The 16,005-nt window shown below is 38.2% G+C and overlaps 2 protein-coding genes across 5 annotated transcripts; both read right to left on the bottom strand.

The window, feature by feature from the left end:
- Window positions 1–239: 239 nt before the first annotated feature.
- LOC127422605 (gamma-aminobutyric acid receptor-associated protein-like) lies at window positions 240–4,242 on the bottom strand. The gene is made up of 4 exons (XM_051666301.1): window positions 4,038–4,242; window positions 3,249–3,327; window positions 1,079–1,197; window positions 240–843 (listed from the first exon to the last, which is right to left on the bottom strand). Exons 1-4 carry the CDS (start codon window positions 4,125–4,127, stop codon window positions 763–765), a joined length of 369 nt encoding a protein of 122 aa, XP_051522261.1. The 5' UTR covers window positions 4,128–4,242; the 3' UTR covers window positions 240–762.
- Window positions 4,243–5,706: 1,464 nt separating this feature from the next.
- On the bottom strand, window positions 5,707–15,073 carry LOC127428070 (CTD nuclear envelope phosphatase 1A). Of its 4 annotated transcripts, none has more exons than XM_051676143.1 (8): window positions 14,424–15,073; window positions 12,995–13,061; window positions 10,641–10,759; window positions 10,304–10,375; window positions 10,033–10,149; window positions 8,960–8,978; window positions 7,744–7,828; window positions 5,707–7,419 (listed from the first exon to the last, which is right to left on the bottom strand). In XM_051676143.1, exons 1-8 carry the CDS (start codon window positions 14,526–14,528, stop codon window positions 7,323–7,325), a joined length of 681 nt encoding a protein of 226 aa, XP_051532103.1. In that variant the 5' UTR covers window positions 14,529–15,073; the 3' UTR covers window positions 5,707–7,322. The 4 variants fall into 4 exon arrangements, with proteins under 4 accessions (XP_051532103.1, XP_051532110.1, XP_051532092.1 ...); XM_051676150.1 differs by having other exon boundaries at window positions 5,711–7,383; XM_051676132.1 differs by having other exon boundaries at window positions 5,715–7,419; window positions 8,867–8,978.
- Between the last annotated feature and the right edge of the window lie 932 nt (window positions 15,074–16,005).

Below are 16,005 nucleotides of genomic sequence, written 5' to 3'. Positions count from 1 at the left end.
ACATCAGGTTTATAATGGTGGCAAGCTTAAGATCGGTGGCCAGATGACAATTAAAGCTTTCAGGGATAAAGAAACAAAGCACACCAATCCATATTTTAAACAAGTGAAAAAAAAAAAGAAAAAAAAAGAAAAAAAAAAAGCCAATTTGTTTCATTTGTGAATGTAAACCTTTAACCTTAAAAATAATTATAATTATAATTATAGAATGGAGATATAATCAAGCAATCCCCTAATCGATGTTTTTTTTTTTTTTTTTTTTAACCACTTTATTAAAATAAACAGCATTTCCAACCCATTTAAAAATAATAATTATTGGCAATGGTATACACACACACACATTTTTTACATATGGTATGATATTCCAGTATTATCAGTGGTTTTGGTCTGTGCAAATGTGGTGGCTAAAAATGAAATCAAACCTAACAGTAGATAAATATACTGCATAAAGTAGCTGCAGGATATATGCAGAGAAAAAGTGAGAAAACGTGAAAGGAATATAACTTTTTAACATTGAATAAGCTTAACAGATATGAATACCACTAATTTACCCAACCAGACCAGGAAAAAAGGATGTTATCGGGTCTGCCTAAAAAGCAAGACTGAGGGGGTAGGCACATTGAAGTAGGATGGAACAATAGTGTACAAACAAGATTTCATAAACAGACTAAACATATGAAAGTGCATTCAACCTGTACACTTTGTGTGGCCTAATGCATTGATCATTTTATTTTAGAGGGGGGTATTTTAGAGTCAGTAAGTTAGTTACACATCTCTCAGATTGTCCCCATAGACACTTTCATCACTGTAGGCAATGTAAAGGAAAAAGTCTTCTTCATGGTGCTCCTGAAACAGAGATATAAAGACAAAGAGTTTAGTGATGCTTCATCCTATGTAATGACACTGCCATTAATAATAACACTGTCTGAATTCTACTAATATAAACAAGCAGGTGCTAAATGTTCAATTGGAACAAAAGAAATAGAGAGGTTCAGATATAAATTATAGTGAAAGAGACGAAACAAAATTTTAAAAAATGTGTTGTATACAGTGTAAGAGAAAGCAAGACAAGGAAATATACCTGGTAGAGGAGTCCCATGGTGGCTGATGTGGGAGGAATGACGTTGTTGACAAAGAAGAATAGGGCATCCTCGGCCCTCAAGTGGATCCTTTTCCGAATGAGGAAATAGAACTGGCCCACTTTGGAAACATAAATGAAATGTATTGACATTTTCCTTCATCTTTTTTAATACCATTAAAGATCATGACTTTCCTTCTTCAGCAGAACCGAACTGAAGATTTTTATAAGCACATTTCAGCTCTTTTAGTACATACAATGCAAGATAATAGGTGCCATTAGACTGCTGGCTATTTGACTTTTTATGGACTAAAAGAGCTGAAATGTGCTTATAAAAATCTTCAGTTCGGTTCTGCTGAAGAAGGAAAGTCATACACATTTGGGATGGCTTAAAGGTGAGTAAATCATGAGAGTATTTTCATTTTTGGGTGAACTATCCCTCTATACCTCGGTTCTTTAGAGACCTGGGACCTCATTTCACCCCCTGTACCTCATCCATTTTAAGGTGTTGTGTGCCCATACCTCTTTAGTATTCCTCAATCACAATAAAAATAAATATAATTCAAAAATTGCAACCAAAAACAAAAAATAAACATTATAATGGTTTAGCTACCAGAAGTGTATAGGGTCATTAGAGACCCTAGGTATGTAATAATATCATCTCACTGGCCATGGCAGAACACTGACATTCCTGTCTTGCAGGAAATCACGCACAGAATGAGCAGTATGGCTGGTGGCATTGTCATGCTGGAGGGTCATGTCAGGATGAGTCTGCAGGAAGGGTACCACATGAGGGAGGAGGATGTCTTCCCTGTAATGCATAGCGTTGAGATTGTCTGCAATGACAACAAGCTCAGTCCGATGATGCTGTGACTCACCGCCCTAGAGTGAGCACTGATGGAGGGATTGTGCGTTCCTGGTGTAACTCGAGCAGTTGTTGTTGCCATCCTGTACCTGTCCCGCAGGTGTGATATTCGGATGTACCGATCCTGTGGAGGTGTTGTTACACGTGGTCTGCCACTGCAAAGACGATCAGCTGTCCTTCCTGTCTCCCTGTAGCGCTGTCTTAGGCATCTCACAGTATGGACATTGCAATTTATTGCCCTGGCCACATCTGCAGTCCTCATGCCTCCATGCAGCATGTCTAAGGCAGGTTCATGCAGATGAGCAGGGACCCTGGGCATCTTTTTTTTTTGGTGTTTTTCAGAGTCAGTAGAAAGGTCTCTTTAGTGTCCTAAGTTTTTATAACTGTGACCGTAACTGCCTACCGTCTGTAAGCTGTTAGTGTCTTAACGACCATTCCACAGGTGCATGTTCATTCATTGTTTATGGTTCATTGAACAAGCATAGAAAACATTGTTTAAACCCTTTACAATAAAGATCTGTAAAGTTATTTGGATTTTTACAAAATTATTTTTAAAACACAGTGTCCTGAAAAAGGGATGTTTCTTTTTTTCCTGAGTTTATATAAGTTTACTAATAACAAGATATCTATTTCTTTGTTTATTTCAAGAGAAATTAGTACTATAATTATAAAAATAAATAATATATCAAGTTGATTTTCTGTGCAACAATTATCTGTATCCCATATGCATGTACAAATACATAATATACACGCTATTTCTTACTCTAAGTGGAACTGATGTGTCAGTGATCGACCTGATTTACATTTGGCAGTGCTATTTGTTGAAGAAACAACATCGAAGTAAACTATAGCAAGTACAACAGATGAACAGTATGATATGACTGTTGTCTTTTGGGTGTACTACTGAATTATGTAAGCTAAGCATCTATTTAGACTCAATAAGTGCCTGAGAAAATACTTACAGTATGTGTAGCTTATATGTATCTTATTTGTAAATTATGTGTAGCTCAATACGTGTTTGACAGCCAGTTGCATCTCATGACATTTCAGAGTGAAAGTAGTAAATCCTGTTGTAGATTTGTCCTGATTTGTTGCGTTATATCTTTGATATATTAAAATATATTTTATTTGATTATTTTCTAATTGTCTTGAAAATATCTTGAAAATTTTACACTATATGGGCATTTTGTAGATGCATTTTTGATAGATATTTACGTGCCGGGTCTCTAAAGACACAAATATTTAAGAGTGTTTGGAGAAATTCCCATGCATTTAAGGGTTAATCTGTGTGTTTGAAAGGAAAGTAACCTGTGAGGTCCGATGGGACAAGATATTTTTTCTTGTCCAGATCTCCTATTCTGGCTTTAGGAGCTTTCTCAACGATCACCTGTCGAAACAACAACAACAACAAAAAAAAAAAAACAAGTCAGTGATGACGATAGTAACAGCCAGTCATGTAAAAACAACTGCTTCTTTCACCAGCACAATAACATCAGTGACATGGGTATTCCCCAGTTTAACGCTCATTCCAGTTCTAACAAATTTCTCTGTCGATATTTGACTGACGACACATAATGCAACTGGAATTTTACCCAGTGTGAGAACACAAGTTAATGTGCAAGAAAACCTCATAAGTCATTTTGTCCTCGACTGATTTCTGTCAAACCAACAAAATTATTTGAATGATGATTCAATCACACGCGCGGGATACACATCAGTTAGTCAGCTCTATATATGATGTGAAATCCCTAAACCTCAATCATTTTAAGTCTACTTATATTATCCCAATACAAATACATGTAGCTCTTGATTCATCGATTGTATATACTGTAAATGATTCTGTACTGAAACAGAACCTAACGCTAACATACTAGTTCTTACACGTCTTTGAAGGATAGATTTAAAACGACGATGGCAATTCATTAGGCCCAATTTATCGTACATGTTTATGCTTTCGCGGTTTTTAAGAAAACGAACAAATATCACAAGGTTTCCCCGTGTGAATAAACGTTGCCGTTGTTTTGACTCCTCAATAGGTTTCTGTTATTATCTGTAAGAGCAAGGCCCTGACAAAAACAACTCAATTTTCTGACTCACAGGCACTCTGTCCGGGTACTTCTTTCTGATTTTCTCCCCCTCGGACCGTCGCTTCTCAAAGGGATGTTCTTCTTTGTACATAAACTTCATTTTGACAGGCTGGGAGGTCTTAAAAATCTCCGAGAAAATCTGTCGTCGACGGTATTTACAAACTAGCTATGGGTTTGACAAGTGCGTCGGAGGGCGGAGGGATATCCAATAACTAGGAACAAGAGAGGAGGCGCACGTAACGTTACGTCATCTGCGTAATTATGCCTACCGCAGCCAGGAGACAGGAGCTCTACATGGCAATACTCGAGATCGAGGAATGGTTTCTAACCGTCAAATCAGCAATAAATGCTGCATGCAGAATGCAGTGAGTGATTTCGTTATACACGCAGTCCACTGGTAACCAAAGGGTGTTGGTTCAAATTATGCAAGGGTTGATTTATGAGCTATCAACTATCATTGTGCCCTTGAGGCACATAATTTCAGGTTGATCGCCAACTAAAGACGCGTACTCACATTCTATCTCCGAAATCACCAACAGGTTGACTAATCTACACACCCTTTTTTATATGGGAGCCCTCCGGCAAACTGTCAAATCCCTTTTATAATGGTTGCATAGGGAAAACAGACAATATGTTTATCCCATCATGATTTTAAGGCACACGAATAGAGGTGAAAGGTCTTAAAGTAAAACTTAAAGGGATAGTTCACCCAAAAATGAAAATTCTTTCATCATTTACTCACCCTCATGCCATCCAAGATGTGTATGACTTTCTTTCTTCTGCAGAAAACAAACGAAGATTTTTAGAAGAATATCTCACCTCTGTAGTTTCATACAGTGCAAGTGAATGGTGAACAAAAACATGAAGCTCCAAAAAGCACACAAAGGCAGCATAAAAGTAATCCATAAGACTCCAGTGTTTTAATCAAAGTCTTCTCAAGCGATCTATTTGGTTTTGGGTGAGAACAGACCAAAATGTAAGTCTTTCACTGTACATCTTGACAGCAGTCTCCTTGGTGATCATGATGTAAAGCTTGATTACACTTTCTAGTGCCATCTAGCACTCTGTGTTTGTGTCAAGCACTAGGAAGTGTAATCAAGCCTGAAATCATGATCGTGCCTAAAGACTGCAATGGCAAGGTTTACAGTGCAAAATGAGTTACATTTTGGTCTGTTCTCACCCAAAACTCTTTGGATCGCTTCAGAAGACATGGATTAAAAAATTGGAGTCTTATGGATTACTTTTATGCTGCCTGTATGTGCTTTTTAGAGCTTCACATTTTTGGTCACCATTCACTTGCACTGTATGGACCTTCAGAGCTGAGAAATTTTTCCAAAAATCTGTGTTTAGCAGAAGAAAAAAAGTCACGCACATCCGGGATGACATGAGAATATTAATTTTTGGGTGAACTATTCCTTTAAGATTGCATATTTGTGCTTTAAATGTTTATCCTACAATAACATTTAGTGATTTTTTTTATTACGAAGCACTGAAACACATTATTTTAATGCAGTGTCACATCTATAAAACAGACAGTATTTTAATTTCAGAAATATATGGATAGTGCATAAGAAGCTAATTGGACTGGACAACAAAAGCAAAGTTCTACAGTTAAAGCCCTGATTTCCAGTTGAATCTGTGGCACTATCTGGAAGATGTTTATGTTTATATATATATATATATATATATATATATATATATATATATAGAAATGAACACATATTAAAAATTAAATAAGAAAAAAAAAACATCTGCCTGGAAATATGGGCCAAAATGATGGGCCACCACTGATTATGTGAGGTAGTAATACATACCTTCTCTTATTTTAAAGTTGGTTCTTTAAAATATTTAAAGATGTGGATTTAATACTTCTTCCAACAACATATTTAATTTTTTTCCCAATAAAGTAATTCTGAGCCTCAGTGCTTTGAAATTCAACATCACAAAGAACATTTGATGCAGGATTTGTAAATCAATAAACTGAGAAAAGTGCTTGTGAAGTGTCTGAATACTTAATAAGGCACTGTATGTTTTCATTTCACTGTACAACATTCAGCCATTCTAAAATTAATTTTAAAGTAACCAAAAATGTGTAGGAGACTGTCATTCAGTTGTTGACAAAAGGCTCCATTCTATTTCTTAATTAGAACTTAGTTATAAGAGTCCTTGTTGCTCAGTTTCACTCTCTCAATGACTGATGTACCCATGTCGAAGAGTTTCTAAAAAATTGGCTTCCAAAAAGATGATAAAACCTCACTAATTTATCCAGAGATTTCACATGCGAGCCAGTTAAACATACCGCTACACAGAAAATCAACACCATAAGCTGTAATGATGGATATGAATGTGTTGTCTCTCTCCTGCTGTTTTTTTTATTTCTGCTGATATTTTATCTTGACCACAGAGTGTTAACAGCACCTCAGCACTTAAAGGAAAAACTCATCCCAAAAATAAAATTCTGTCATCATTTATTCACCCATGTGTTGTTCCAAACCCATATGACTTTCTTCCATGGAGATGATGGCAGAATGTTAGCCTCTCATCATTCACATTCATTGTTTGAAAAAAGGTGCAATTCAAGTGAATAGTGACTGTGGCTTTAATTCTGCAGTACATCTGCTTTTGTGTTTCATAGTAGAAAGTCATACGAGTTTGGAACAAGTAAATGATGACAATTTTAATTACTGGGTAAACTACCCCTTTAACATAAAGAAGTGGATCAGATACCTGAGATGGCAGAAAGAAAGAGGAATTAGAGAAGCTTAGAAAGAAAGAGAGAATGAGAAGATAATATGGGAAAGTTACCACTTGTGCTATGGTCATGTGAAACTAAAAAAACTAGTGCAGATATTAAAGAAATTGGAAATAAGTGCTAATGAATTGTGGAAACTGACCGGTAGTTATAACCTGTTCATTGATTCTTTATTTACCTCAAAAAAGTAAGGTAAAATGGGAATCACAATCATTCTCCCCCTTTTATTTAGAAATACTCCAACATGCACACATTGGATCCAACAACTGTAAGGTAGAGTGTCCATTTTTGAAGGAAAAAGAATTGAAGAAAAAATTGTGGCCTCTCCATTTGTTTTGAGTTTATTTGTAATAGCTTCTCCATCATGTGTATCTTTCCTCTCTGTCCTCCCATGTCTTCTCATTGCATTTCCTCAGAGGAGTCCACATAACTTAAGTGAGCTCACATGATGATGAGGGCTTACAGTTCAAGAGGCTAATACCTAGTGGGCAGAGCCGTGTAAAAACAAGGAGACCAGAAAAGAAACCGGCCCGACTGATAGGATCACCAGAGCCGATGCTGGTGGAGATTTCGACTGAGGACAGAGCGAACATCTGAGGTAAACCTAGAAAGTGAATGAAAAGACAGTGGGGACAGCCGACTGAAATAGCAACAGAAGACATAAATATCAGAGCAAGTCTAAATACTCAAAGATGCACAACATTTCAAAACGGTTTCACTTCTCTTTTGAACAGAAATAAGGAAACATACTTGTGGTATAGAAAGTTACATTTAGAACCAATTTTTTGCCTGACCTCAGAATGGCTGGTTATGTCTATGTTCTCACAATAAACTTTCTGGTTCTTAGTTATTAAAATAATGTCAATACTATTGTGAGAATTCAAACAACAACAAGGTCTCTCCTGAACACACCTCTGCTGAATAGAGGTTATTAAGGCCTGTACTTGAAAGAGAACTTGCATACCTCAATGCATCCAACATTGGGAGCAGGTTGAGAAGTGCTGTGTCGCTTGGGTCACTAAACCATGACTTTATAGGTATTGCATTGTCTGCGAGGACGAAAGATATACATTCAGGGTGGAAAAAATCATAGTAGGTTAAAAATTACATTCATATTTTATTACAAATAACAATATTAATGCACCTTGTTTGTTTTTTGATTCACATGATGGGTTCATTCAGTATTTTTTTAATTTATACTAGGGCTTTGAATTGATAAAAAAAATTAACTAACTGATTGCACAGTTTTCTTTGATTAATCACGATTAATCATGGTACATTAAAACAAACATTAAAATATAATCATAAATATATTTACTTATATAAATATTTGTCTCAAATAACTTGCAAGAAATTGGTTAGTCATCATTTAATTATTCAAATATGTACATGTAATAATATATATATATTCTTGTATGCATCTAAAGTTAGACACATTTCTACAGGTATAAATATTTGATAAACATATATGCTGTAATTAAGATTTTTCCAGTGGACTTTTTTAATTATAGGATCAAATGGGCAGATTCAATTCATATCAAGCTTTTTTTTGCAAGATAAGTGTTTAATGTTTAAAATCTCAAAACTATTATTTTCTCTGGCTGCCGTTCAGTCTCTATCACGCACACGCTGGGTCTCTCTTGCGTGGTTTCGCTTTGACACTGAGTGGTACAGATGACAGTGAGTGAGCGTTTTCGGGCGATGTGAAGAGATCCGGCAGCTTGCCCGAATCTCTCCCACACTTGGCTCGTCGCTTGCAGGAGAATTCTCCACCCTCCACACAGTAAATCCGCTCCTGTATTTGTGTCCGGGACATGCGTCGCGTGTAAAGAATAAGCCTGCACTGCTCCACATAATCAGATTCTGTGCTAGGATGTGCAGTCAAGTTGAGCATGTAACTCCTGGAAATTAATTATTTTAGCCACAGGAAGTGAGGAAAATTTCCCAGGCCTACATGTTTCAAAATTACTACTGAATACTAGTAGAACAAAACTACTGATTTAAAACTACTTTAAATTTAGCAAATCAGAGTGGACTGATACTAAATTACTCTTGAATGTAGACTCAATGGATGTACCATCTTTTACCTGGGTGACTTCGATAAGCTCCAGGTGAGTTGTCCAAAATAACTATACTGGAGAGATCTTTGTGTACTACAGACAGATCTTTTATGTAGCTACCTAGATCCAAAGTGCAGTGCTGCAAAAAGTGAGAAAGAGAAAGAAACGCTTGTTAAGTAATTAGACATACAGTATTAGGAGATGGATAACTGATGTGCTAGAATGAAATGGTGAATAATGATTCTAGAGCAGTGATTCCCAACCCTGTTCTTGGAGGCCCCCCAGTATTACACATTTTGGATTTCTCTCTAATCAGACACACCTGATTCAACTCATCAGCTCGTTAGAGGAGACTCTAAGACCTGAACTGGGTGTGTCAGAAAAGGGAGATATACAAAATGTGCAGTGTTGGGGGGCCTCCAGGAACAGGGTTGGGAGCCACTGTTCTAGAGGTTCATTATATGAGTAGGTCTTAGGGTACGTTTACACGACAACGATGTACTAAAAACTGAAAAGTTTTTCCTTTGCGTTTTTGAAAAGTTTCACGTACAGACGACAACGTTGTCAAAACGATCCCGTTCACACGGATCTGCGAAAACGACTAAAAACGCTGTATTACGCATTCCAGGCCAGTAGTTGGTGATGTCACTTTGTAAAGAATCACTACGCGCCTGCGCACATAAGCATTCTTCCACAGAGCTGTGAATACAAATAATGAAGAAGGCGAAAGCATTGAGCAATTTTGTCTGGACGGACAATGAGGTTGCTTTATTACTACAATTACTTTGCTGGAGAAGCGTCAATAAACTCAAAATCTTGAGCACCACAAACACAGTCCTGTAGTCCGCCACTGTAGTTTTGAATGTCTCGCACATTGTTTTTAAAGTACTCGCGCGCATGCCTATAGACTGAACACGTAATACGAGTGCACATGGCGTCATCATTTTCACAAATTCGCGTTTTTGTATGTTTACACAGAGACGATAATATAGTTTTCAAAAACGTGCACTTTGAAACCCATTTTCAAAAGTTTGCATTTTCAGGCCCCAAAACGCCGTTGTCGTGTAAACAAACAGCCAAAATGCATAAAAATTTTCCGTTTAGTTGAAAACGCTGCCGTGTAAACGGCCCCTAGTGCAACATCCTAAAATACTTAATCAAGAGCAAATAGGAAAGCAATGTTTTTGTTTTACCTGTCTGTAGTATCTTCGTTTAAGGATACTCCTGTTGTTATCCAGCTTATCTGCTACTGCCGATCCATAAATCTCCATACTAGCTGTAAACACCACCAACTCATACCACTGACTAACCTGCCATACACAAACAAGAGGATACATACAAACAGGATGCACACAATACTTGTTAGCATATTTTGCTAAACTAATGTTGAAGGCAAATGCAAGTAAACACAACAGCTCTCTATTCAGTGATAGAGATGATAGTCAACTGAAAGAGTTCACTCACCACTTCTAAAAAGAAATCGACATGTGGCCTTTTATGGACAAAAAACCTGACTGGGTGTTTGTCTATTACCACCTGAGCAAAAAGACAATGAGGGAAAAAATGGTTTGAAATAGTCATCTTGTTCCTTATTGCAAATTCAAATTTGAACAAAATCTACATTCTACCTAAATCCTAATGATGTTCACCAGGTTTTAAACAGAGAGGAAAGAAAAAGCTAAAAAATGCTTATAGTAACATACAGTACTTAGAAAATAAAACCTTCATTTCTTAAGCAGAAAGTATAATGGGAATAGAATAAACCATTTATTTTGAATTGTTAGAGTGGGTGTATGTGCACCTTGAGGATGAAGTCTGGTGGTGTACCAGGCCTTACTGTAGGTCTAAGGACGCCGTCATGGTGAGAGTGAATCAAAGTCTCGTCCAGATCCAACACCAAGATCTTTCTCTTCACTGCATCTAAAGCAAACAGTACAAACAGTCAACACATGCTCTAAATACAGTCGAAATCCACAGATATAAAGATTTTTAAATGTTTTTGACTTCAATATAGTAGGTTAGTCAATCAGTCTACTCTACACCAGTGGTTCTCAACCCTTTTGACTCTAAATGTTCTGAAAACTTGTGTTGTTAAAGACCCTGTAAAATCAAAATGAAAGTTTTACTGCTTTCAGTCCATATCTACACCGATCAGCCACAACATTTAAACCACCTGCTTAATATTCTGTAGGTCCCCCTCGTGCTGCCAAAATAGCGCCAACCCGCATCTCAGAATAGCATTCTGAGATGCTATTCTTCTATAATTCACCACAATTGTACAGTGCGCTCATCTGAGTTACCGTAGACTTTCCATCCACAGAACTGCCACTCACTGGATGTTTTTTGTTTTCTGCACCATTTGGAGTAAATTCTAGAGACTGTTGTGCATTAAAATCCCAGGAGATCAGCAGTTACAGAAATACTCAAATCAGCCCATCTGGTACCAACAATCATGCCACGGTCCAATTCCAAATAACTGAGGTCACATTTCACCCCCATTCTGATGGTTGATGGGAACATTAACTGAAGCTCCTGACCCATATCTGCATTATTTTATGCACCGCTGCCACACGATTGGCTGGTTAGATAATTACATGGATGATTGTTGGTGCCAGATGGGCTGGTTTGAGTATTTCTGTAATTGCTGATCTCTAAACAGTCTCTAGAATTTACTCAGAATGGTGCCAAAAACAAAAAACCTCCAGTGAGCGGCAGTTCTGTGGGTGGAAACGCCTTGTTGATGAGAGAGGCCAGCAGAGAATGGCCAGACTGGTTCGAACTGACAAAGTCTACAGAAACTCAGATAACCGCTCTGTTCAAATGTAGTGAGAAGAATAGCATCTCAGAATGCTATTCTGAAATGCAGGTTGGCGCTGTTTTGGCAGCACGAGGGGGACCTACACAATATTAGAAAGGTGGTTTAAATGTTGTGGCTGGTTGGCGTATTAGCTTTAAGGTCATCTATATGCTAGTGTACTTCTTAATGTTGACAAAATTCATTTTTAAAAGATATTGGCATTTAAATTCTGCAGTCTCTCTCTTCTGGATAAAAAGACCCATCCACGATGTCACAGAGGTTAAAAGACCTTGTCCAATCAAACACGTTATAGAACGAGGACACAACCTCCCCCTACAACTGTTCAGCGCATCTGGCTGTGTTCTAACTGGCACTGATCATGCCTTCGCAGGGCACTTCAAAGGGAGCTTTCAAGCAAAGGGTCATTCCAAACAAAATTTCCAATAAGAATCACTGAAGTAGTGAGTTCAGACTGACCGTTGTCACCTCAGCCATCTAAAGCACTCACAGTGGAGGGTAATTGTCTTAGAAGGAAATATGGATGGTCACTTCTGAATGGGATGTGCAAATACAGCTTGAGTAAACATTCTTTATTCTTTATGCTTAGTGTATTGTGAACATGGATATATTATCTTTTACTCGCATTCATCTGCACTGAACTTGCACAACAGCTCCAGCCTCATTGTGAGCAAAGATTGCGATGTGCTGTGTGCGTTTGTGGGCTTGTTATGGATTAATGTTGTCAGTTAGATCACCGTTCGGTTCTCAAATTTTTTTTAAAACCTGTCTGGTATTAAGATTGCTTCTTAGGGGCCTGGGTAGCTCAGCGAGTATTGACACTGACTACCACCCCTGGAGTCACGAGGTCGAATCCAGGGTGTGCTGAGTGACTCCAGCCAGGTCTCCTAAGCAACCAAATTGGCCCGGTTGCTAAGGAGGGAAGAGTCACATGGGGTAACCTCCTCATGGTCATGATTAGTTGATCTCACTCTCAATGGGGCACGTGGTAATTTGTGCGTAGATCGTGGAGAGTAGCATGAGCCTCCACATGCTGGGAGTCTCCGCGGTGTCATGCACAACGAGCCTATGCGCGGATTTACTGTCTCAGAAGCAGAGGCAACTGAGACTTGTCCTCCGCCATCCGGATTGAGGTAACCGCTCCACCACGAGGACATTCCTATTTTAATAGGAAATATATCAAAGCACCAAATCAAACTGTGCTCATCAAGGCACTTCATGGGGACTTTTAAGTTCTCATCTAAACACGCTGGCCAGTGTGAACTGTGCGGTTAGAAGCTTCCCTTGTGGACTGAAATACAAACAACAGAGAGGAGGTAAAATGTGGAAAGAGAACTTACTGAGTCTGTTTCTGGAAACAGGGGAGAGAGGTAATGTGTCATAACGCACAGTTTGGTACTGGATTATCTGTAGAAGATAAAGCAGTGGACAAAGACGGAGTCATTGATGCACACAGAACAATCAACTAGGCCTGGGCTTGTTCTTTACACTGAGAGATGGCAATAAATAAATAAAAAAACTATGCATTTTACAGCAGTGACAGCATAATGCTGAGTAAAATCAAATACTTTTACAAACTACTAAGGTCGGGAACACACACACACATACAAACTCCATACCAACCTAGTTGCTTCTGCAACACAAACCCTTGAGTTCATCCATATTTAACCTCCAGAAATGTTAAACAGAATACACAGAGGTTTCATTGATTTTGGCTCTTTTTTTCTTATCCATCCATCTATCTCTCTGTCTATTTTCTCTTCTTTAGCCCCTTCATTGCTCCGATGCAAAACTCTGATGAAGCATCATGTAGCAGACATCTGGAACAGCCCCATTGCCACTTTTGAACTATTAATAGCCCCACCCCCACAGCTGTCAAAAGATGTCAAAGTAAAAGGCAAGTGGACCAGGGTGATTTCAATTAAAACTCTTCTCTCTTTTACATTGTTAATAACTTTTTAGTTTAAAAAAAACTATTTTGTGTGCTTAGAGTAAAACCTGTGTTCAAAAAAAGGCTTGAAAACGTACACTAATATACTTTAAAACTCAGTTAAAATGGATCAGCAAAATCACAAAGCACTAGGTAATCAGGCCTAGGTTACATTTGGGTTTTGTTTTGTAGTTTTGGTTCAGTGCTTCAAGTCGGAGCAGGCTAAACATATACCAGGGTCCACAGTCCAATGTAGTTTGAACATATGCAGCATCATAAACACACTCTTCCAGGGTTATTGAAGGGCAGCTTGAAGCATGCACAATCACTTAGAACTATCACTGTGGCAAAGTTTAATCAAATTTTCGACTATATATTGAGCCGAAGCTAACATCATGATTAAAGTAACATTAGACACATTTAAAAGACTCAATCTTGCTCTCGTATTCAATCAGCTTTTACTACTACAGGAACAAAAATGGTTGCCTGAATATTGTATGTTTGTTTGCGCTGAAGGCCATAAAAATGGCATAAGTGGTTACAATCATATTTGCCCAAATCTTGCAGTACATTTAAATAAGACTGCAATGATCTGAACAGCTCTTCAATAAAGTGTTAGAGTACTGTTTAGTAACCTGGAAGTGTTAACTGTCTAAAACAACTAAAGCTGTAGCTGCTTAACTTGAAGACAATAGGTAGTATAGTTGCTCATAAAAGGCGACAAAATGGAGCAACAAAGGTTGTTTACAAATGACAGGTTAGAATATAAAGTAGAGACTAGAGTACATTGGTTCACACTGAGAGATGCTGACATTTGGGAAAAACTGTGTGGCTCTCACCGTTCGTAGATGTTTCCTGAGTATGTATAAAATGAAACTCCATAATCTAGACGTCACTCCAAGGAAAGTGCGAATTCCTAGTAAACACTGACGTGTCTTCAACATGTTTACAGTGGAGTATTGGCGCAAAGGTGAATCATAGAAGAGACTCAGACAACACCAGTAGAGACCAATGACTTTAGAAGAACTAGTCTTACGGCTGCAGCTAATCGGGTTGGCTAACCACTTCCCTCTGCTTGTCTGCTCTCCAAAGTAACTCAATCGTCGTTAGCCAAACCAGAGAAACAGGCAAACGGTGACTCGGCTGCACTTGGACCGGCGAGCCGCTGTCACAAAAGAACTAAAATGTCCAACGTCATCAGTGATCTTTTCGCTGTTTTAAAGTGTGTAGCCACGCATACAAACAAACCTCTGAGATCACAAGCTAATAGGACTTGTATTTTACTGGGAAGCCAGTTAGCCTTGGATCCAGCGAGCTCTACAACAAATTTTCCTGCTTTGAACTCACGACCCTTGTGCTCGACTGCTTCGACGTTAATCTCAAGACTCCAGACAAATGGCCAAGTGAGCAAAAAGTCCAATCAGACGCCATTAAATTTGTTTCAGTACATATCCGGGAGCAAACTGTGAGCCGCCATCAGTGCTTAGCTTTCGTCACTTCCGAGAAACAACAAAAGTGTCCTCGATGAAGCTTGGTCGAAGGAAGTGAGGAGACTGGGGCCATGAAGATGCAGCTAAACGAGGACACTGATGAATTTAAAGAGTCTTTACTTAGATTTCATAATAACACATTTTCACTTTACTTTAATCTGCCTTGATAGAAAGTAAAAACTAAAAGAAAATGAAAAGAGAAAGAAACATTTTTATTTTATTTTGTATTTTAAATGAAAAAGAAGCTTTATATACATTTGAAGTCAAAAGTTTACACACACCTTAGCCAAACACATTTAAACTAATTTTTTCACAATTCCTGACATTTAATCGTAGAAAACATTCCCTGTCTTTGGTCAGTTAGGATCACTACTTTATTTTAAGAATGTGAAATGTCAGAATAATAGTAGAGAGAATGATTTCAGCTTTTATTTCTTTTATCACATTCCCAGTGGGTCAGAAGTTTACATACACTTTGTTAGTATTTGGTTACATTGCCTTTAAATTGTTTAACTTGGGTCAGACATTTTGGGTAGCCTTCCACAAGCTTCTAACAATAAGTTGCTGGAATTTTGGCCCATTCCTCCAGACAGAACTGGTGTAACTGTTTGTAGGCCTCCTTGCTCGCACACACTTTTTTAGGATTGAGGTCAGGGCTTTGTGTTGGCCACTCCAATACCTTGACTTTGTTGTCCTTAAGCCATTTTGCCACAACTTTTGAGGTATGCTTGGGGTCATTGTCCATTTGGAAGACCCATTTGCGGCAGAGCTTTAACTTCCTGGCTGATGTCTTGAGATTTTGCTTCAATATATCCACATAATTTTCCTTCCTCATGATGCCATCTATTTTGTGAAGTGCACCAGTCCCTCCTGCAGCAAAGCACCCACAACATGATGCTGCCACCCCCATGCTTCACGGTTGAGATGGTGT

Source organism: Myxocyprinus asiaticus, chromosome 3 (assembly GCF_019703515.2).
Source record: "Myxocyprinus asiaticus isolate MX2 ecotype Aquarium Trade chromosome 3, UBuf_Myxa_2, whole genome shotgun sequence".
Taxonomy (NCBI): domain Eukaryota; kingdom Metazoa; phylum Chordata; class Actinopteri; order Cypriniformes; family Catostomidae; genus Myxocyprinus; species Myxocyprinus asiaticus.
This window is presented reverse-complemented; position numbering and strand designations above follow the sequence as displayed.

What these genes read in the sequence shown, in the direction of transcription:
- LOC127422605 (XM_051666301.1), bottom strand. Translation starts at nt 4,127, where the DNA reads ATGAAGTTTATGTACAAAGAAGAACATCCCTTTGAGAAGCGACGGTCC. An exon ending in TGTCCCATCGGACCTCACAG is followed by an intron (nt 1,198 to 3,248) that starts GTTACTTTCCTT and finishes ATGTTTCCAAAG; the next exon opens with TGGGCCAGTTCTATTTCCTC. An exon ending in CCATGGGACTCCTCTACCAG is followed by an intron (nt 844 to 1,078) that starts GTATATTTCCTT and finishes TCTCTGTTTCAG; the next exon opens with GAGCACCATGAAGAAGACTT.
- LOC127428070 (XM_051676132.1), bottom strand. Translation starts at nt 14,528, where the DNA reads ATGTTGAAGACACGTCAGTGTTTACTAGGAATTCGCACTTTCCTTGGA. An exon ending in TCGATTTCTTTTTAGAAGTG is followed by an intron (nt 10,150 to 10,303) that starts GTGAGTGAACTC and finishes TGTGTATGGCAG; the next exon opens with GTTAGTCAGTGGTATGAGTT. An exon ending in AACGAAGATACTACAGACAG is followed by an intron (nt 8,979 to 10,032) that starts GTAAAACAAAAA and finishes CACTTTTTGCAG; the next exon opens with CACTGCACTTTGGATCTAGG.